Source organism: Anolis carolinensis, chromosome 6, assembly GCF_035594765.1.
Source record: "Anolis carolinensis isolate JA03-04 chromosome 6, rAnoCar3.1.pri, whole genome shotgun sequence".
NCBI classification, from domain to species: Eukaryota; Metazoa; Chordata; class Lepidosauria; order Squamata; family Dactyloidae; genus Anolis; species Anolis carolinensis.
The window spans coordinates 32,376,720-32,400,085 of record NC_085846.1 but is presented as its reverse complement, the minus strand read 5'-3'; the positions used below and the strand labels follow the sequence as shown (position 1 = coordinate 32,400,085).

General features: G+C 43.0%; 1 protein-coding gene across 9 annotated transcripts in view; it reads left to right on the top strand.

The window, feature by feature from the left end:
• The window catches only part of rara (retinoic acid receptor alpha), a 282,413-nt gene that overhangs the window by 238,990 nt on the left and 20,057 nt on the right, over positions 1–23,366 (top strand). For all 9 annotated transcript variants that reach the window (XM_062957876.1, XM_008113361.3, XM_008113368.3 and 6 more), the window contains 2 exons: positions 15,970–16,118; positions 21,879–22,020. In XM_062957876.1, coding sequence (XP_062813946.1) covers positions 15,970–16,118; positions 21,879–22,020 — 291 coding nt within the window. The remainder of the gene's footprint in view (positions 1–15,969; positions 16,119–21,878; positions 22,021–23,366) is intronic.

The following is a 23,366-nucleotide window of genomic DNA, read 5'->3' as shown; positions in this document are numbered from 1 at the left end:
GATCCCAGCAGGGTGGCCTTTTGCAGTTGGCAGATCGTTATTATTATTATTATTGTTATTATTATTATTAGTGGTTTGATGAGACTCTTAAACGCCGTCCCCCCTATCCTTGGAGGAGTAAAGAATTCCCTCCCCAAACTGCAAATCCCAGGATTCTGTAGGATGGAAGCATGGCATCAAGGCGGTATTGCTGAGTATTATGGATACACTTCTGAAGGCAAGAAAAGTGAGAAAGGCACGACTGAAATATCACCCCAGATTCATAACAACAGCCAACGTAACATTTGGGGAATCCGGGAAATGTTAGGCTTCGTGCCATAGCATGTGGCTCACCTGATTGTCTTGTTTCACCGGAAACCCTTTGCATGATGCATGCTTTTCCAACCTTGCCCTATTTACTGCATAATGAGAAGTCTAAATAAGTTGGGTGTAATCTTGTAGAGCACTGGTTCTCAACCTGTGGGTCCCCAGATGTTTTGGCCTACAACTCCCAGAAATCTCAGCCAGTTTACCAGCTGTTAGGATTTCTGGGAGTTGAAGGCCAAAATATCTGGGGACCCACAGGCTGAGAACCACTATTGCAGAACATCCATAGTTGGCATTTTGGTGTGAGTGTGATTTTAATATATACTTAGAATGCGAGGGGTTTGGAATGGAGGACCTTTAATCTTGATTGTATTTTTTGTGTTGTTCGTCTAGATCAGTGATTCCCAAACTCTAGATTTCCAAGTGCTTTGGAATTTACCTCCCAGAAGCCTGAACTGCCTTGGTCAATGATCAGGGATTCTGGGAACTGAAGTCCAACACTTCTCGGAGACCAGAAGGTGTAAGGTCCAGATCTTATAGAAATTACTTTTTTAAAAACCCTGAAGCTCATAGAATCCATCAAGGCAGCATAGCTATCAGCACGACTTATACATCACAGTGGAGGAGGAGAAAAGAACACTACCCTCCTAAGATCCTCCCAGGATCTTTTTCCAGATCCAGAGCTCTGTAGCTCTGTTTTCAGTCTCTTTTAAAGTCCCTATTATTTCATTCAAGATCCTGTTCATTATTTTTGAAACCTTGCATGCTTCCTACCCACCTGCAACAATTAAAACCAAAGGGCACCATTTTACATAGATCTTCCTTTAACAAGTCTGTTGTGTGTGTTCTGGAGTTAGCATGTAGGCAGTACTTACAAATTTTCCCGTTCTCAGAAAGGGAAATTATCGTCTCAAAAACGTGGAATTTTTCAACCCAGTTTGAGAATAAAGGCTAGTTGGGTTTTTTTCTGCTCACAAAAAGTGAGCAAAATAGGGAAGTTTCAACATAAAAATTGGGTAAAATCCCCAGATGCCTGTATGTACATTAGAGTCTCACTTATCGAAGCTAAACAGGCCGGCAGAAGCTTGGATAAGCGAATATCTTGGATAATAAGGAGGGATTAAGGAAATGCCTATTAAACATCAAATTAGTTTATGATTTTACAAATTAAGCACTGAAAAACATCATGTTTTGCAACAAATTTGACAGAAAAAGCAGTTCAATACGCAATAATGTTATGTTGTAATTACTGTATTTATGAATTTAGCACCAAAATATCATGATATATTGAAAACATTGACTACAAAATTGGCTTGGATAATCCAGAAACTTGGATAAGCGAGGCTTGGATAAGGGAGACTCTACTGTATATATATGTGTGTGTGTGTGTGTGTGTGTGTGTGTGTGTATGGGAAAATGCAGGGAAACTCTTATACCTTTGCACCAGAGAAAACTATAGGAGCCCCTGGTGGCACAATGGGTTAAATCCTTGTGCCAGCAGGACTGCTGACTGAAAGATCAGTGGTTTGAATCCGGGGAGCAGGGTGAGCTCCCGTCTATCAGCTCCAGCTGTCCAAGCGGGGTCATAAGAGAAGCCTCTCACAATATGATAAAACATATGGGCGTCCCGGGCAACGTCCTTGCAGATGGCCAGATCTCTCACACCAGAAACGACTTGCAATTTCTCAGGTCACTCCTGATTTAGGCGATCCCTTGTAGTTCGAGGATGATGGTCCTCCATTTCTTGGAAGACGCCTGTGTGTGATTTTTTTTTAATGTGTGGAGGTCAGTGCACGGCCGGTCAACACACAGTCTTCACAGATTGAGGTCCCAGCAGTGGTGTGATTAACACAACCAGAGTGGCTTCTCAGTCTGTTGCAGCTTTCTTCCGCCTTCACAGCCGTTGTAACATGTACCGTGTTATCACTCCTGACACACACACATAAAAAAACAGAGAAAACTTTTGAGCTAGAAAAGATTGATACCCCTTTACGAGAGTAGATCATAGTCTCTGTCCATATTCGCCTCTTCTGTGAGTTGTATGTTACAAAGCTCTGTGTTGTGCACGAGTTTGAGTAGTGTGCACACAAGACAGGGCAAGGGTGTCTCTATACTAACTAGGCATTTCTGGCAGAGGGAGATAATAGACTCCACCCGAATCCTCCCTCCAGCACCCCTCTTGACTCCTCCACCATGACCCCCTCTCCCCACTCGCTTGTCCATTGTCGAGTGCACATTGGCCCTCTCTGGCCCCACAATGGGTTCCTTTGTGCTGTTGGCAGGCTGTGTCTTTTGTCAAGTGCCCTTTTTAATGCCTCCCTTCCCCTCCTCCTGGCCTCTAGGCTGCTTCCCGGATTACCTCCACCTTCCATATCTCAATCTAGCCCAGGCTGCTTTGCAGGAGGGCAGCTCAGTCAGAAGAGTTCACTTCCGTGCTGTACCTGCGCAGCGCGGAGACAAGAGAAAGGTTTCTTCTTCTCTGGTAACAGGAGAAATTGGGGTCACCCGAAGAAAGTGATGGGCATTATATCCAAGGACTGTCAAAAGGAAGTCTTCCTTCACACAATACATAATTAACTGGCAGCTTTCACTTCCGAAAAAGATGCTGTGAGGGATGCTGTTCCAATTCTACTCCCGTTGTAACTAATGTGAACTACTTTGCTTCATTTATTTTTTTCTTTTTGCACAATGAATCTTCTCCCTATCTGTTCCACCGGCTCTGGTTCCTTCTCCGCTTGTGTGTTATATTTCAGAAAACTTACCTGTGTCCCTTTGCAGGAGTTTCAGCTAGCTTTGTTTTAGGTAAGGAAAGCTTTTTAGACCATGGCTACTCAAGTGGTGGTCTATTGACTGGTGCCAATACTTAGAGAGTTTCCAGGAAAGAAGGGAACAATTATAAAGATTGGGCACAAATATGTCACCGCTTTGGTACCATGTGAGATAGTTTAAAGAAGGCAACTTCTTTTTAAATTTAGAAGTGGTTCTAATTGGACAGCAGCTTCCACTGGACATGCTGTAGTTTCCCCAAAATTGCACATACTTATTCTTTGATTCCTGGAAGTCTCAAAGTCATAAGTTCAATTCCTCAAAGCTGGGTGCTTCTAGATGAGGCTTTTTATTGTTCAGTTGCCCTTCTTATTCATAGAATTTTACAGAGTTGCAGTCATTGTAGTCTTTCGTTTGAACCCTCTTCTGTCTTCCCACAGCTTTCCCAATTTTTTTTTCTTACTAAAGAAAATGTCTTAAGAGGAAAAGAATGGAATTGAATAGTTCTGTATTGTATTGGTAATGCTAAGAGCTATTTATCTGGAATAATCTGATATGTTGGACTGTTTGAAGGTTGATGTAGCTGGAAAACTTTAGGAAACTTTATCACAGGCATAACCTGGGGATCACAACCAGACACAGTGAAGACATCTGCCCTTGCACTTTGCTACTTTACTGCTGAATACGCATGCCCAGTGTGGAATACATCTGGCCACATTAAAACAGTAGATGTGGCTCTTAATGAGACATGCCACATTATGACAGGATGTCTACACCCTACACCAGGGGTCCCCAAACTAAGGCCCGGGGGCCGGATGCGGCCCATCAAAGCCATTTATCCGGCCCCCACAGCACAAGGACTGAAGGGGGTTGGGCTAAATGACCCAAGGGGTCTCTTCTTCTCTTACAACTCATTATTATTATTATTATTATTAACATTAAGGCTGGGTGGCCATCTGTCAGGGGTGCTTTGCTTGTGCTTTTGGTGCACAAAGGCAGAAGGGGATTGGACTCAATGGCCCAAAGGGTCTCTTCCAACCCTCTTTTTTATTATTATTATTATTATTATTATTATTATTATTATTATTATTATTATTATTAACATTGAGGCTGCGTGGCCATCTGTCAGGGGTGCTTTGCTTGTGCTTTCAGTGCACAAAGGTAGAAGGGTATTGGACTCAATGGCCCAAAGGGTCTCTTCCAACCCTCTTTTTTATTATTATTGCTGTTATTAATAATAATAATAATAATAATAATAATAATTATTATTATTATTATTATTATTATTATTATTATTATTATTATTATTATTATTACTCAGTGGCCGACTATAGTCCGGCCCTCTAACGGTCTGAAGGATCGTGAACTAGCCCCCTGTTTAAAAAGTTTGGGGACCCCTGCCCTACACCATTGAAGAAATTATACTGTTTAGCTGGCATGGCACCACCTGATATCCGTTGGGAAATCGCAGCCTGTAATGAAAGGACCAAGGCATTGACATCTCCAGCCTATCCCCTGTTTGGATAACAGACAGCATGCCAATGCTTTAAATCAAGAAATAGATTTCTAAGTTCTACAGAGATACTCACAGGAACACCTCACAAGTGAGAGTCCAAAAGTGGCAGGCTAAAATCCAGAACCTCAATCAGTAGCTGATACCAAATAAGACAACCCCCCCCCCCCCCCCGGGCACACAGAAGACTGGGCAACTTGAAAGGCACTGAACAGACTGTGCTCTGGCACCACGAGATGCAGAGCTAAGCTTAAGAAATGGGGCCACAAAGTGGAGTCCACGACATTAGATTGTGGAGAAGAGCAAACTACAGACAACTTACTACAATGCAGCCTGAGCCTTTCCACATGCACAATGGAGGACCTTCTCACACTGACACCAGAGGCACTCCAAGTGGCCAGCTTCTGGTAAAAGGAAATTTAGTATAATGCCAAGTTTTTAACTTTGTTTGTGATTTTTCTATACATTGTAACTATTCTCAATTCGCTTCTGACATGATAAATAAATTGCTGCATTATATTCTCGCTGGATTTCAATACCTGTTCAGCCATGAAAACCCATTAAGTGGCCTTGAGAGCATATTCTCTCAATATTAGATGATAATAGGTCCTCTGAATGAATTTTGCCAATATAACCCTATCATTATAACTCATAACTCAGATTCTTTTTGAAGGCCCATCACCAAACTACTGGTGAGCGTAGTGTAGTGGTTTGGGTGCTAGACTTAAGTCTGTAGAGACAGGGTTCAAATTCTTGCTTGGCCATGGAAACCCACTGGGTGACATCAGGCATGTCACACTCTCTCAGTTTCGGAAGAAGGCAGTGGCAAACTCCTCTGAACAATTTTTGGCAATAGATTCCATGATAGATTTGTCTTAGGTTGCCATTAGTTAGAAATGACTTTATTTACAGAATTTATACCCCACTCTTCTCACCCCAAAGGGGACTCAGGGTGGCTTACAGAGTACACAAATAGGCAAATATTCAATGCCAATTAACAAGGATAGACAAACACAAACAGAGGTAAAGGCTGTTTTTCCATCTTATTTCTGGCATCTTGGAGGCTGTGCTCAACTTCGGCCACGGGATGTGTGTGTATGTATGTGTGTGTGTGTGTGCTGTCGTTCCATTTTCCATGCCAAGGACCTTCCTCCGATCGATTGATGTTCTTAAGGGCACCTTTATTACCTTCCTGCTAAAGCGGTACCTATTTATCTACTCACATTTCTGCATTATGACTTGAAACCGCATAACAGCAATGCAGTATCCTAGACACACTTGGTTTTGTCTTATTTTAGAAACTAAGTAGGTTTGAGCATGGCTAATGATCTCCAGGTAAAGCTAAGAATGTCATTGAATGTACACCTAATGTCATAGAAGGTACACCTAGTGGCAGGGAAGGTACACCTAATGGCAGAGAAGGTACAAAACCTTGGAGAGTCCTTATTACCAGCCAGAGCTAATGACACTGTGCTAGAAGGACGATTAATCTGATTCAGTATAGTATAAGGCACCTTCTTGTGTTCCTGTGTTTTGCTTGATCTTTATGTTTCCATAGAAAAGTGGTCTTGGACAGTTTTTCACTTCCTTTTCTTCTGTTGGTTCTCTAGGGCGTTTTCTTTAACAGAAGTGGCTGGGCCTTTGTGGATCTTTGCTTCTTTCCCGACCCAGGAGTAAAATTGAGTGGGTATAGTGTGTAGGATAAGCTTACATTTTAAAAAGTGACACAAGAGTACCATCATGAGGTCTAATGTTGTAGGTTGTGCTCTTGGGATGCTTCAAATGAGTTGCATTTCCTGGTGGTCCATCTTTACTTGAGAAGGTAAAGGTTTCCCCTGACATTAAGTCCAGTCGTGACCGACTCTGGGGGTTGGTGCTCATCTCCATTTCTAAGCTGAAGAGCCAGCATTGTCCATAGACACCTCCAAGGTCATGTGGCCGGCATAACTGCATGGAGCGTCGTTACCTTCCCGCCGGAGCGGTAGCTATTGATCTACTCACATTGGCATGTTTTCGAACTGCTAGGTTGGCAGGAGCTGGAGCTAACAGCGAGCGCTCACTCCACTCCCCAGATTTAAACCTGGGACCTTCTGGTCCTCAAGTTCAGCAGCTCAGCGCTTTAACACACTGTGCCACCAGGGTAAATTTCAGGCTTAATTCTAAATATGTGGGATCAGGCAGGTGCTGGGTGCTGGGAGGAGACGGTGGAGTCTGCAACTCTAATATGAACATTTTCTCCAAGAAGGCACCATCCACTGCAGCAGGGGTAAAAGTTGGGTAAATTTATTTAAACATTGAAAACCTACTCCAGGTGGATGTGCTGGCGACACTTCCTTTTCGTGAATGCATTTCTTGAAAGTGTTTCCCACCCTTCCCAATTGTGCTGGCTTAAAGGGAGGGCTTGAGCGTGACGGAGGCAAGGATAGCCCCTTTTCTTCCCAGCATCGAGAGAAGTTCTTGCTTCTCCCTTCCTAACCTGCAGTTTTCACCAAAGAATACGACCTCTGTTTGCTGCCTTTGGGTGGGAGGTGGGCACTCCGGGCGCTGGCCCAGTGAGGGCATGTCGGGGAGCAGTTAATGTGCTCCTCTGTGGGCATAATTGGGCGACCCGGCAGCCGTCCTGTTGGCAAGGGGAACAGATGCTCGTTGTTCTAACTACTGGCTTTCCCTTTTGTCTTTGCCCCAGGCGGCGAAGGGGGAGCTGAGAACAATCCATCCTGAACTGTACAGCCCCTGTCCTGATCTAATGCCCAGGCCTAGCGAGGTGCTAGAATGGCTTGTTTTTTCTATGTCATGGTCGACAAGTGCCCTATTTTGAGGAATAAGATCTTTGGGATTTGACGGCCACAGGACCTTCAGGTCGGGGGAGGAGAAACACCCTAAAACTGAGGGACAGCAAACATTTCTGCAGAAAATTGGAATAAATACCATGAGATAGTATCATTTGGTGAGATGGTAGGACATTTGGCAAAAGAAGGGACTTAAGCATAAACTCTCATATGTAATTTGAAAAATATTTGCACAAAACACTATATGCAAGCTTTTGAAGCTGCCTTGGCTTCTGCATCAGGCAAAGGATTCTAGAAAAGCCCTTTGTGCATTTTGGTATCATTCTGTTTTGAATACTTGGAAAACACTCCCGTCCATAGCAGAACTTGGAAAATGTTTTTTAACTACAGTTCCCAGAATCTTCAGCCATGATATTATTACGGTTCTTAGAGGGATTTGTGTGTGTGTGTGTGTGTGCGTGTGCCTTCAAGTAATTTCCAATTTATGGCAATGTTATCATGGGTTTTTCTTGATACGATTTGTTTACAGAATTTACCACTGTCATTTTATGAGTCTGAGAGAGTGTGATTTGGGTTTTCGTGACTGAGTGGGGATTTGAACTGTGGTCTATATAGTCAAAGCTCAATGCTTAAACCCCACTGACTCTGCTTTTCCCAAGATCTAGCTTTGAGATAGCCAAAGAATATGCTGAAATAAAACATATTCTCCATAAGCACAATAAAATCTTGTGAGAGAGAGTCGTATATTTTAAAAGCCTACATTCTTGCAAAGACAAAACAAACTTTTCAGAGCTAGAGATACAAACCATATTTCAAAATACAAACCAAAAGGTCGTCGGTTTGAATCCAGTGGGCGGGGTGAGCTCTCGCTGTTAGCCCCAGCTTCTGCAAACCTAGCAGTTTGAAAACATGCAAATGTGAGTAGATCAATAGATCTACCTTCGGTGGGTAGGTAACGGTGCTCCATGCAGTCATGCCAGCCACATGACCTTGAAGGCATCTACAGACAACACCGGCTCTTTGGCTTAGAAATGAAGATGAGCACAACCCCAGAGTCGGACGTGACTAGACTTAAAGCTAATGGAGAACCCTTTACCTTTACAGTGTGTGTGTGTGTGTGTGTGTGTGTGTGTATGTGTATATATGTGTGTATGTATATATATGAGTTCACATTGGGAATTGAGGAGACATGAGAGAGGAAGGAAGATAGCCCAGACTGATAGTATAAAATGCCCAAGAGTGTTTTAATTTGCAGGTATGAGCAATGCATAGAGCTTGTGAAGCTTCAAAGGCTTGCATAATGCTTTGGAATTTGCTCCCGAAAAGGTATCACTGCTTTTGAAACATAGAACATGTGCTCACCATGCATTCAGTGGCCCGACAAGAAATGCCTCAGCATGGAGTGTGCATTCAAAATGCTGCTATTGCACATTAGGATGAGAAACCTGCATTCATTTCCTAATTTATATCATGCAAGATGAGGGAGTAGTGGGAAAGGATGAAAGAGAAAACTGAAAGAAGAAAAAAACTGAGGACTCAGGGATGGGGGTTAAAATGATGGGTGCAGACAGGGCTTTGAAATTCTAGCTGTTAGTTCTACCCTCTCTACTGTAACTTCCGAGCTTCAGACCTTCTTTGCCACAAAGAGAAACAGGAGCTAGCTGTCTTAGCTCCTAAATGTCCTCATTTCTCTAAACCAGAAAACCCTGTTGCTTCTGCTGTCTTTCAACTAAACCTCAACCAACTCTTTTCCAGAATTTGAAAGAGCTGCCCTGCAGACAGCTATGAAATCTCTATCTAGAGTTGAAGGATCTAAATAACATAAAGGCACCAGATCCTATCTGGTCTCAGATGCTATGCATGATCTGCCTCTGGGTTGGAATGGATGGGAGACCGCCAAGGAAGACCAGGTGTTATAGGTGAAAGAACTGGCAAACTGCCTGTGACTTAAAAGCATATACCGTACGCACATTTAGAGTTCTCAAAATGAAAACCGGAGATAGCTCTTGTGTCTTTAATGGCTGTGTAGAAGAGATAATTTCAAAAGAGTTCCTGGGGTCGCTATGTCAGCCATGCAGTAATAGTACGTATAGTCCAACATCCACACAAAAAACCCAATACTTTTATTTGGCTGATTCAAAAAGCACAAAGTACACAGAGTATGCAAGCTTTCAAATCTGCATTGGTTTCCTCATCAGGCAAATGTGCTTCTCATTTAGTAGAACAAAAATAATGATTGCGGAATCGTAGCTATACATTTCTCTCTCTCAATACAATGTTCTGTTGTCAGTTAAGAGCGCTGTGGGGTGCCTTCATTGTTGTTGTGCGCCTTAAAATTGTTTGTGACTTGGTGGGACTCTCTTACGGGTTTTTGTAGGACTGAGATTTCATGACTTGACTAGGATCAGCCAATGTCTTCAACTTGCTATACCAAAGAGTGTTGGTACCTCATCATAGCATTGAGCCTTGGCTGTTAAAATGGTGTCAAACTGCATTAATTCTGCAGTGTAGACGTACTCAATAGTCCAACACTCAAACTATTAAAGGATATCAATGCAGGAAGGAGCTGCTCTCCCCCTTTTTTGTTACCTGGTTATGTCAGAAGCCTACCGAATTTCCCTTTTCTCTGCAGCTATTAAAAGTACAGGAACTATCTCCAGTTTTTATTCTGGCAGCTTACATAGTATCAAATAGTAATGGTTTTCTTGAGATGCCACTTCTAAGTTTAAGATGGGAGAAGAAGTGTTTGGTAGTTTCTTTGACCAAAGTGTTTTGTGCACAAACAAATCGTTGGATCATAGTTAGAAGAGATCACAAAGACAATCCAGTTCAGCACTCTGCTATGTCGGTAAATACAATCAAAGCATCCCCGACAGATGGACATCCAGCCCCTGCTTAAAAATCTCCAGAGAGAGAGACTCCACCATGCTCCAAGGCAGTATATTCCACTGCCGAACAGTTCTTTTAATGGGTTGCTGTGAGTTTTCTGGGCTGAATGGCCATGTTCCAGAAGCATTGTCTCCTGACGTTTCGCCCACATTTATGGCAGGCATACCGAGAGGTTGTGAGGTGTTGGAAACTAGGCAGGTGGGCTTTATATATCAGGGGTTTCTTTATTGCAGCAAAATACACACACTACAAAAGAGTGATAGCAACTATAAGGCATTAAAAATACCACGCAAGCTTTCAGAATTCCAGCAGTCTCTTCACCCCAACTTAGTCATTGAAGAGGTAGAGTGCCTTTATCCTTGCAGATCCATTCAGGGGTCTCTGTATTGACCATACAACAAAATACCAAGATGACAGAGGAGTGATGCCTTGACTGGCCAACTGTAATGCAAGCTTTTGAAGCTCCGCTGGCTTCTTCACCGAACAAATAATAAAAATCATACAGGAAACCTTGCAGTAAATCCCAACCAATGCCCCGCATATATGCCTCTCAGTTTAAGAGCTAAGCACTGGCTCCTCCCTCCTTGTTCTCACAACCCCTTCCCAAAATTAGGAATTTGATTCCAGATCTCTGGTTGTGCAGCTGTTTGCCTTTCTTTGGCACAGCCGTGCGCCTCTGTGTCTCCCTTGTGTTTGGCAGAAGTCCACGCTGCTGGATGTATGTGTGTATCTCCAAGGGTGGGAGGGTTTGTCCTAGTGAGGCCTCGTGTTTTGCGCCGTCAGGGTGTTGGGGACATTGTGAGTCGGTGCAAAGTCCTGAGGGTGCATTCCCTAGCTGTGAGCCTCTTCCTGAGCAGAGGCCCCGCTCAAGGAAACCCCTTTCATGTCTGTAATCTCCTGGCATGCACCCGTCCTTTTGTTTGCCGGGCTGCATCCTGGCTCTTTTCCCTGCAAGTTGTGTGTGTGTGTGTGTGTGCAAGTGTAGTTTTCTTTTGCCGAAGAAGGGGGAGCTAATCAAACCCATCCTTGGGGGACTGGCCCGGAGGCCTTTCCCATCTGAAGGCCTACTCGCCCTGTGCGGGGCCAGGCCTTTTAATATCCTGTCTGACTGGTTTACTCCGGACTCCGGGTTGAAGAAAAACATCGGCAGACATCCTACAGGAAAGGGGCCGTGGGTGTGCAGCCAAGCGCCTTAACCTTTTCATGCCTGGGGGAGCGGAAAACATAGCAAGCATGGGCAGGCTGCAAAATGTTGTTGTTGTTGTTGTTGTCACCCATGTTTAGACTTCAGGAAGCCTATTCCTTGTTCTTGTTTTCTACTCGCAAGCAAGTACAAACTTCTTGGAAACAGTCAGGAAATCCAAAATATCTAGATCCTTTAGAGCAGAGCTCCTTAACCTATTCCTCCTGGAAACCCCTCTAAGCCCGAGAACTTTTTGTGTGTATATAAGTATATAAAACAGGTATAAAATCAAACATGTGTTGATAACAAGTCAGCATTTGCAAGGCCTGCTAAACATGTCAATTTTTCCTCTGAATTTGTCTGAATGTCTGAAACAGTCACGAGGGGACGTTCAGAAAACTTTAACTGTTGCAAAGGTTTTCGAGAGTCTAACATTGAGCTAAGGTTGTTGGAACCCACAGTTAGAGAAGCAGTGCTTTAGAGATCCTGCCTCCCTTTCCCCTAAATTGGCAAAGGTAGGCGGGTCCTGTTTGTCACACACACAACTGTTACAGAGATGTGCCTTCAACCCATAAATGTTTGAAACGGGTTATGTCAGGGAGGAGGTTGTCTCAATCAACCTGGCTAGGGAACAGCCTAAAAATTTGGAGTGTGGTTTCCCTCTGAGCCCCCATCTCTGGTCGGGAGGATTTTCCTTAAAAGATTCCATATGTCTCCATCGCTTGGTGGGGAAGGTGGGGCATCCATGTGTCTGGTGTTACATTAGCCTAGATTACAGTCCTTTTTAATGCAGCTTTTTCACAGAACAAGAAGCAGTACATTTGTGCACTCCAGAGCAGCGTACACATTAAAAATAACGATAACACAAATACCAGACAAAAAAGTAATATTATGTTGATATACGGTGTTTCTCAATCTCTGCTCCTCCAGATGTTTTGGGCTTCAGCTCCCACACCGCAATTCCTAATAGCTGGTAAACCAGCTGGGATTTCGGTTTACGATTTTGGATCATGTGATTTTCATGATTATACTACGATTTTTTAATACTATGTTCTAATGTTTGAATGTTGCTTATGTTTTATGCTTAATAATAATAATAATAATATAATTTATTATATTTATAATAATAAATAAGGGATTTAATGATTTTAACTTATAGTTATATGTTATTGTTATTGTGATTTGGTTTTCAAATGTATGTTCGGCATTGAATTTTGCTATTAATATGTTGTAAACTGCTTTGAGTCCCCCTCAGGGGTGAGAAAAGCAGTATATAAATACAGTAAATAAATAATAAATAAATTTCTTGGAACTAAAATCCAAAACACCTGAAGGAGCAGAGTTTGTCCGTAGATTCCTCCAAGGCCATGTGGCCGGCATGACTGCATGGAGCGCTGTTACCTTCTCGCTGGAGAGGTACCTATTGATATACTCACATTTCCATGTTTTCGAACTGCTAGGTTGGCTAATAGCAGGAGCTCACCCTGCTCCCCGGATTTGAACCTCTGACCTTTTGGTCAGCAAATTCAGCAGCTCAGCGGTTTAACCCACTGCGCCACCGGGGTCCCTCAGGAAGTCATTAGGATGGGAAAATCAATTAGAACCTGATCATCAGAACCAGGCCCTTTCTGGAGCTCTGACCCCCCAATACATTTGAATTCTCAGTGAGAGTCAGAAAATACCCCACAACTCATGTAATGCATCTTTTTAACATGAAAACAATCGTGCTGTATGGATACGGATGTCAGTTGTAAAGTGAGTTCTTGTTTACACTGGAAGGAACACACTCCTTTATGTATGCCTGAATTCTAACCCACCAGAATTTTGTCTTCCAATTCAAATACTCCATTAAGAGTTGTTCATTCTGGTGCAGCATGGATGGATATTAGTCATTCTTTCAGGCTTTTGACCACATCTTAGGGTTTTTTTCCTCTGACTTCTTTCTGCATTTGAGAACAGGGTGCCGAAGTTTCCAGGCACCATCCATATGATATTTTAAAGCCTTTTTATCCTAATTTCTGAACTCAGAATTCTTTCCCTTTTTGAACAACTTTATTAATGTTTGCCTTCCTTTTCCTTTAATGTGTGGCACATGTATGATCCTAATTTTCTCCATCACAGAATATTGTGCCCCTGTAAAAAGATAAAGGTTTTCCCCTGACATTAAGTCTAGTCGTGTCCGACTCTGGGGGTTGGTGCTCATCTTCATTTCTAAGCCGAAGAGCCGGCGTTTTCCGCAGGCACCTCAAAGGTCATGTGGCCAGATTGATTGTATGGAGCACCGTATTTGTACCCCTTTATTTGGTGGTGCTTCTTTTTTGTGTCAGGAGTGACTTGAGAAACTGCAAGTTGCTTCTAGTGTGAGAAAATTGGCCGTCTGCAAGGACATTGCCCAGGGGATGCCCAGATGTTTGATGTTTTCACCATCCTTGTGGGAGACTTTTCTAATGTCCCCGCATGGGAAGCTAGAGCTGACAGAGGGAGCTCATCCACGCTCTCCTCAGATTCGAACTGGGAACTTTCAGGTCAGCAACCCAACCTTCAGGTCAGCAGTCATTCCGGCACAAGGGTTTAACACATTGCGCCACCGGGGTTCCTTGGTGGTAATTGACTTGAAGTAGTATTAACTTAGGAGAATAATCCTATTTACATGTTAAGGAAGGAATGAACTCTGTACAAGCTCAGGGACATATTCTTCTTTGCAGTGACGCTTTTGTGGCCGTCTGGCATCCCAAAGAGTTCTGTCTTTCCGTGGTCCTTGAATCTGGGTTGGGTTATCGTCCGCACCCCTCTTACCCCTCCCAGAGCAAGGAACCCGGCAATGTCAGCCACTGCCGCACTGCCTGCCTTCCTCCCTCTCTTCCCCCTCCCTTTAGATGAGCTGCAGCGCCAGCATGTAACGCTCCTGGGATTGGTTGTGTCTGGCTCAATCCCACATCTTATTTTTCTGGCCTGAAAATGTCAAATCGCATCTCGCAGCAGTGCCATCCCACCCTTGCAAGAGAGCATGCTGGAGGCGGCTTCCAAAGCTTCCAGGCCTTTGGCCATATGGATTTGGGCTTCTCTTTCCTCGCTAGGCTTCTCGGTTCCCTCTGTGGCTCTCACCGTCTCCCACCCCCTGAGTCTGAGTGTTTCTGATGATAGGTTTCTTAAAGAAAGGTATTCTGGTTGCAAAATCCGTCTGGCCGAAATATAACTTGCCGGAAAGCATCCCTCCAGCACAAAGTGCCGGCGGAGCGTTTCACTTTCAAATAACTCCATTAAAATCGTAGAGCGGCATTCCCAACAGGCTGACTGGTGCTTCTGTTGGGAGTTGCCTTTGATCAGCGACTTTTCTATGGTCTGCGGGGGAAATCTTCCCCTCCCTTTCTCCTTTCCAAGTGCAGAAACCCCAGTTTCAATGCACAGAATACCTTTGAATTACAGATAGCAACCATTTTATCCTTCTATCCTCTTTGTGCCATGCCTTCGTACTGTTCTTTTCTTCCTCCGCGGAGAGTTTTGCTGCTGTTGTAATTGCTTTTAATAATCTTAAAATAGTGACGTGGTAAGATGTGGGGTAAATGGATTTGTTATGCAGACAGGTCAAAAGCAGCTATTTTGTCCCTAACCTTCCTTGTCTTAGGTGCACTAAGCAATAGACCAGATACCCATGCCAATCTTCTTCAAGTGACAAGTGAACATGTGCAAATGTAGGTGCATCTACACTGTGGAATTAATGTGGGTCAGCACAACTTTAAGTGCTGTGGCTCAATGCTATGGAATGATGGGAGTTGTAGTTTTACAAGGTCTTTAGCCTTCTCTACCAAAGAGTGCCTATGCCTCACCTAACTATGACTCTTAGGACTCCATAGCATTGAGCCATGACAGTTAAAGTGGTATCAAATTTCTTTAATTCTACAGTATAGATCAGGCATGGGCAAACTTCGGCCCTCCATGTGTTTTGGACTTCCACAATTCCTAACAGCCTACCGGCTGTTAGGAATTGTGGTAGTTGAAGTCCAAAACACCTGGAGGGGCAAAGTTCACCCATGCCTGGTATAGATGCACCTGAGCCATCACAAGTGAATATGCCATAGATAAATATGTCCTCTATCTTCGTATTATCTCGTGTTTAGTCTTCTTGGTTGAGTCATTTAATACAAATATAGTGCGATCAAGTGTTGTATTCTTGACGCAGGTGTTATTAAGGTTGCTGTGCTGAAAACTGAAAACTGCTCCTGCACCTGGTAGCATGAGAATCAACACCTACTGAAATTCCCTCATCTACACATCCATTAAATGTTCAGGAGCCTCTTCAGTTTCCACTCAAGCAACCCTCGGTGATATTCATCCCACCAAATGACGGTATATGCATGTTTCTGCCAGGGCATTTCGTTCAAGTTACTTCCTTGCACAGATTACAACTCTCGTCACCTCTTCAGTGTACATGTTTGGCCCTGAGATGTCATCTTTGACTTAATTTCTCCCTCTTCTCTCCCACCCTCCTTCCCTCCGTCCTTCCCTTCTCTCTGTTTTTGCAGCCATTGAAACACAGAGTACCAGCTCTGAAGAAATCGTACCCAGCCCTCCTTCGCCACCCCCACTGCCCCGAATCTACAAACCCTGCTTCGTGTGCCAGGATAAATCATCCGGCTACCACTATGGTGTCAGCGCCTGTGAAGGATGCAAGGTGAGAGTGGGAAAAGGCAGCAAGGACTGGGGGAGGCCCACACTGCAGGAAGGAAGGGAGAAGCATAAATAAGGATCTGTCGAACGTACGCATTCCCTGCTGGCGACCCATTTTTACTCTTGGACTGATCCAAGACAATTAGTAAACAGGCAGATTATTATATTGAACTCTGGGGGAGGGATTGGGATTTTTAAAAAGGGTCCACAGTCTCACACTTCTTTCTGGCACCAAATTTGACATGTTTTTTTTCTTGCAAGAGTACCGTATTATTCTGGGTACCACTGATCCACAAATACCTTTTGCTCTCTCAAATTTGGTTTCAGGGGATTGGGGCTGGCGCTATTGCAATGCAAAATAATCAGTTGGGGGCACTCACTTTGAATAACAGATTGGGGAGGACATGCAAGGGTCTCCAAGGCTTTCGATCCTTATACCGTTTTAGGAAGTAATGCTGTTCCTTGCCTCGCCCTCCCTCTGGCTGCTTTTTAAAAAGATGTTTGCAGCCGTGAGCTTTCACAGCATTTTGTTTGTTGTTTTGGTTTTTGGCTACTGCCTCCTTCTGTGATCTTTATTTTTTAAAGATGGGGCCGGGGCACAAGATTGTGTGTTAATAGCTAAGCTTGCTGTGGGACCTGGGAATTGTTGTGTTTGCAAGCTTTGGGCTTATATGCACAAGTGTATTTTCTTTCTCTCTCCATGCAGTCACATATGCTTTCTCTTTTTCTCTGATCTTGTACTCCTCCCCCTTCTCTCCCTTTAAAACCCATTTATTCTTTTTTCCTGCATCTAAACAGCATGAGTTACTGTAACTGTACCTGTCCGCCCACATGCCCCCACATGCACTAGGTTGGCAACATGATCTTGTGGGTCAAATTGGCACAGATCAACCTGGGCAAGAGGCCTCTGTCCCCACCAGCATTCCCTCTGGCTCATTAACACCAAGCCCTTTGTACTTCTGGTTGCCAAGAAAAAGGGCCTTTCTGCTTCCCAGCCAGGAGTCCCTTAATCTTGTTAGTGGGACGTGGCAGTGTTGTCCTCAGTACCTTGTCCTGAGCAGTGTGGCTGCCCCTGAACCATTGAATCTCTCTGCCTCTTAATTGTATTCCATAGAAAGGTTACTTGCAGCTTGGAAATTTCACTTCTGAGGATTCTAGTGTTAGGCGAGTGGGCTTATTAACAAAAGACCCTCCTTATAAACGTATAGCAGGGTAACTTATTAACCCTAACTTATTAGCAGCAGCGTGACCTAGCACCAGTAGCCAAAGATGATTTAAAAGAACAAAAGCACACAGACCAATGTTATCTCTTCCTTAGAAGGCTTTTCTTTATGCAAAATAATATGATTTCACTATTTACAAGAACAAGGTTTCCATAATACACAAAAAGTTCTTTATACGCCCCTCTTTGCTTCCATGCTGGGCTTCTTTCTCATGCAGATAAATAGCTTCTACCTTTGCTCTCACAGAGCCTCCTCTCACACCGAACTTATACAGGAGTTTCACACAATGGCTTTACACACAGGAGCTTTCACATACTGGGGCTTTACACACTAAAGCTTTACATACAGCAGCCTTTACACTGGAGCTTCACACATGAGGCTTTTCTCCCATCGAGGCTTACTTCACACTGAGGCGTTCTCTCACTGAGGCTGACTAACACACCTCAGGACGACACTAGCTTTGGCCCACTTATTCGAACAGTCTTCATCTCTTCAGGGCAATGCTAGCTTATTTAACCCTTTCAGTGCTTGACTCACATTTTGTAATTAAAAATACCTAGTTAATTTTTGATATTTCTGATATCTAGTTCCCATTCTCCCTGGCCATACAGTCACGCTGGATGAGTTTCCTTGGAATATAAATCAGGGCTCCTTAAACATTTTTCGCTCGTGACCCTTTTCCATCTGAGACATTTTTATGTGACCTTGGGTATATAGGTATAAAAATACGTATAAAAATCAAACATTTACGGACAATAAATCAGCATTTGCAAAGCTAGCTAAACAGGTTAATTTTCCTTTTTGTGAAATATAACTGAAGCATTTTCTGCAAAGTCCACTGTGAACACTACAGGTTCTTGCTAACAAAAGAATGTGAATGTCTAGGTGTTGACACATTTTTTGTGACCCCATTTGTGGTTGGGAGCCACAGGTTAAGAAAGAGTGGCTAAATAAGCAACCTTCCCAAGGTCTGATCCTCACCCTTGCAGTGGCACCCCGTTTTGAGTTTAGAAAGTAATGTTCACTCAAGTGTCAAAAATTGGATAAAAGCGATCTCTCAGCAGCAAGACCATAATGTATTCTGCCCACCTGTGAGCCTGCCATTTGAAGAGAATGCAGAAGCTCTGAGAATCTGAACTTTATGATTTTTTTAAAAAGGTTTATATCCCTCATGCATAGAAAAATATTTGCCCTTCCTCTGTTCTCCTCTGTCATTCCTTTTCCTGGCTAAAAGTCTAATTTCTTTGAAAACTCTGGCTCATTGAGCAGCAAATATGTCTTGTTAGCATAATTCAAAGCATGGAAACTAGGTTTCAGATTTTCTTTCAGGATGGTACATGAACATGTGTAGTTCTGCTTTATGAGGCTGACTGCTATGAATGCAGTTGAATATGAATTTTGGACTTGAACAGAATTATTATTTATAGGCAGAACAGAAAGCTTAGTTAATTCGTAACCCACTGAAAGAAAGGAGATAATAGGGGCAGGTGTGTGTGTGTGTGTCTGTTTTACAATCCCCTGTACTCATTTTAGCAGTGGTTATTCTAATAGTTCCAATTTTAGGTATAGCTGTAACAAACCTAAACTGGCTTAATTGCAGCAGCTGTCCCCCTTGGGAAGTTGTCGTTTTATGTCATAGTTTTTGCACTTTGCATAAATGGGTTTTGCCCATTTGTGTAAAAGCACAGATAACCACTAAAAGAACTACAGTTACAGGCAGGCAATGCGTTGATCTTCAGCGTGATCTCTGCACTTCACATACAAATATACAAAACACATTTGTTTGAGGTATGAGATCGTTTGAAAAACCACACTTACAGTTAACCGATCTTTTCTTCTGGGATAGAGGATGTCTGGAAACTCTTGGATGTAATAAATTTTATTGATTAACCCTTAGGCCATATCACAATACCAAACCAAACAACAGGGCTTGATAAGACTTGATTGCACTCTATGTAGTAAGTTAACAATACAGTAAATACATATAATAAAACTAAATATATACATGAGCCCCCCCCCCCCCCGGTGGTGCAGTGGGTTAATCCTAATCCGCTGAGCTCCTGAACTTGCTGACCGAAAGGTCAGCGGTTTGAATCCGGGGAGCGGGGTGAGTTCCCGCTGTTAGTCCCAGCTTCTGCCAACCTAGCAATTTGAAAACATTCAAATTTGAGTAGATCAATAGGTACTGCTCCTGCGGGAAGGTAATGGAGCTCCATGCAGTCATGCCGGCTACATGACCTTGGAGGTATCTATGGTCAACGCCGACTCTTTGGCTTAGAAATGGAGATGAGTACCAACCCCCAGAGTCAGACATGACTAGACTTAATGTCAGGGGAAGACCTTTACCTTTACCTTTATATACATCATATTTCCTTATCACCCCGATCAGCCCCACATTTGTGGTTCTCAAATGTATTGTTTTGCTTAAATACAGAGCTGTTTTACATGCTATTTTTGGGTATTGCCCACACATAAAATATGTTGTTCTGATGTGAGATTCCCAATACATTGTCCGTTTGATATATAGACCAAGGTACAAGTCTCTCACCTTCTGATACAATTTACAATCAAATAATATGTGTGCTATGTCACCAATTTCAGGTGACAAACTCTTGGTTACTGTTTTCTTCTTCTTTCGGGAATGCTTTATGTGTATCTTTCAGCATGGCAGGGAGTTGGATTAGGTAGCCTTTGTTGTCTCTTCCATTTCCAGGATTCAATTATTCCTCTCAAATATAGGGATGCTAATACTAGTGGCGTGCTGTTGTAGGATCACTGAGAAAATGTTAGGTGACATGCTGTCATAGCTCTGAAAAAGCTAGAGGCATGACACAGTCCCCTTGCTGAAGTTAACAGTGCTCAGTGTGGATGTCAAATCACATAGGAACACCAAGCAAGCCACCTTTGAATTTCATGATAGAAGAAAGGTGGTATAGACACTAGGGGGAAAAGTTAAAATAAAAATGGTAAGTCACCTTATTCTTAAAACCACCCCAGATTTTCCAGGTCTCAAAATAGCTTACTAGTTGAAGCTAGACATTTTATGGTGTATTAGCCTGCACAAGAATGTAGGGAATTAGGTTTGTGGTGATGATAATGCCCTGTGTCCCACTAGGCAGCAGGACAGGGAAACGAGCAGCTCTCATTATCATTTTCATGGATAGGCCAGGTACAGTCCTCAAGGCAATTTTGTGTGGTTCTATACTAGTCATCAGTTCAAAATCATATGGGGATAGAAAGAGAGGGAGGGAGGAAAGTGTGTGTGTATGTGTCTGTATAAAAAAGAAAGAGAAGTACAGTAGAGTCTCACTTATCCAAGCTAAACGGGCCGGCAGAAGCTTGGATAAGCGAATATGTTGGATAATAAGGAGGGATTAAGGAAAAGCCTATTAAACATCAAATTAGGTTATGATTTTACAAATTAAGCACCAAAACATCATGTTGTACAACAAATTTGACAGAAAAAGTAGTTCAATACGGAGTAATGTTATGTTGCAATTACTGTATTTATGAATTTAGCACCAAAATATCACGATATATTGAAAACATTGACTACAAAAATGGCTTGGATTATCCAGAGGCTTGGATAAGTGAGGCTTGGATTAGTGAGACTCTACTGTAATTACAAAAAAAGTGTGTGTGTTCTAGAACAGTGTGTGTGTTTATTGCTTTTTCCACTTTTGGATTCAAGTGCTGCCTGATATTGGCACATAGTATCCAATGGATTAAACCCAAAATAATACAGCCCTCAGCAAAAGGATTTCTCATCCCTGATTTTTGCAATGCTCAGCATATTCTTAGTATATCTTCTATGTACAGGATATTGTATCATTTTTAGAACAACCTGGTAGAAGTAGGGGCATATTACTATTTCCATATGACAGGGGAAGAATTTGTGTATCTTCCAAGTGATGTTGAACTTCATTTCCCAGCAGGCATGTAGCTGGGGGGGGGGGGGGGGGTTTGAGGGGCTTCACCCCCCCCCCCCCCCCCCGGAATCAAAATCCTGGCTACAGGCCTGTTTCCCAGCATTCCTTACCATTTCATATGAGGTGCTCTGAGAGTTTATTTATTTACAGCAATTATATTCCACCCTTCTTACCCCGAAGGGGACTCAGGGCGGATCACAGAACACATATACAGCAAACATTCAATGCCATTATACACAGACAGGACAGACAACAGATAGAGGTATATATTGCCATTTCCCATCTTCGGCGACCTGAAAGTTGTGTTTGATTCCAGCCACAGGGGGTGTTATTGCTCTGTGTCCCTGAGTTGCAGTCCCTAAAATGTTTGGAAGACTGCACAATTCCCATTCCTGTCATTGGACACCCAGAAAGCAGAATTTAAGGAAATTTGATTGTCCTAAAGGTGGCTTAGATGCAATTCAAACTGGGATGGTTTCTGCTTTTCAAAGTTACACACTGTTTCTACTTTGAGAAAGCGAGTGTACTTCCGCAACATGAGAGAGGTTGTTGTAATGAAAAGGATGAAAGTTTGCTTTACTCATGCCACATTTTCTCCGCTTCACCCTGTAGGGTTTTTTCCGCCGCAGCATCCAGAAGAATATGGTGTATACCTGTCACCGCGACAAGAATTGCATCATCAACAAGGTGACGCGAAACCGTTGTCAGTACTGCCGCCTGCAGAAGTGCTTTGAAGTTGGCATGTCCAAGGAATGTAAGTGGAGGGCAGAGGAGAAAGGGAAGGTGGGAAAGGAAAGTTTTTTTTTTTCCTGCCAGCATCCTCTTACAGTAAAACAAAAAATCCCACACGTACATATGCAAGGGCCAGTTTGTCTTAGACTAGATTTGGAAGACCTTGAGGGTCACTGTCAGATTTTAGTCCGATGGTTCCCAACATGTGGTCTGTGGACCACCAGTGGTCACCAACAACTAAAATATGGTCCGCGGCCTCACCGTTACTACATCGTTGCCACGAGAGCGGCTGGTCTTGCAAAGTCCTCTTATAGTTCCGAGGCAACAGAGATATTGGGAGGGAAGAGGCTGACTACCCACAAAAGGTGCAACACCAAGCCTCCTGACTGCTGCTTCTCCTCCTCCTCCTCCTCCTTCTCCTCTTTCTGCGTGGAGCTGTTCCATGTGGTGCCTGGAAGTGGGGAACCTTGGTGTCTTCTGATTAAGACAAATGCATTGGATAGACTACATCAGCTCCAAATTATTAAATATGGTTTTCTATCGGTGAGCAAATGGCAGCTACTGGATGGCATATGTTCTGTATTAGAAACTGGAGCGAATGTGGTCTAGCCAATGCAATTTTCTGAATCAGCACCCCAAATAACCAAACTGAACCTAAGTTGATCAAAAACTGATTCGTAACCCTTTTGGTACTAATGTACAAATGTCAAGGTGGTCCCTGGTCACAAAAAGGTTGGGACCACTTCTTTAGTCTGATTTCAACTTTTCTCTCCCCTAAGAATCATAAAGTCTTCCCAAATTAAAAAAAAATCAAATCAGAATAATGTAGAAAGTCCTTTGTGATATCAAGCAATGCTTCTTGGGCTATCTGATGTGGAGCAATCAATATTCTCTGTCTCTCAAAAGATGCCAGGGACCAACACCATATTTGTACCCATTAGGTGAAACTGTTTCTTTCTGTCCTGGAAACTATCCATAGGCCAATAGTCAATGGCGCAGTGACTGATATTAGTCTAGGGACCACCACTTTGAGTAGCATTGATCATCAGTATATATTTGGGATTTAGTAATCCTAGAAAGATTTTGAGAATGAGAAGAAGCCTGAGAGACAGAGATGGTGATAGTGTTGTGGATTGGGAACTGTAATCAAGTGGGAGCTGTTTATTTATTTCTTCCCATTATTGGGAGTTGTAGATAACTTTCTTGAGCGAGTCTAAAAATGATAGTAAGGACAAATGAGAGAGGTACTGTCTCTTTCTGAACCTGCAGCCTTGTTTGCAGAGGGTTCTAGTATTTAACAAACAGGCCATCTTTCCCCAATCTGGTGCCTTTCAGACATGATGGACTACAAATCTAATCATTCCCAGA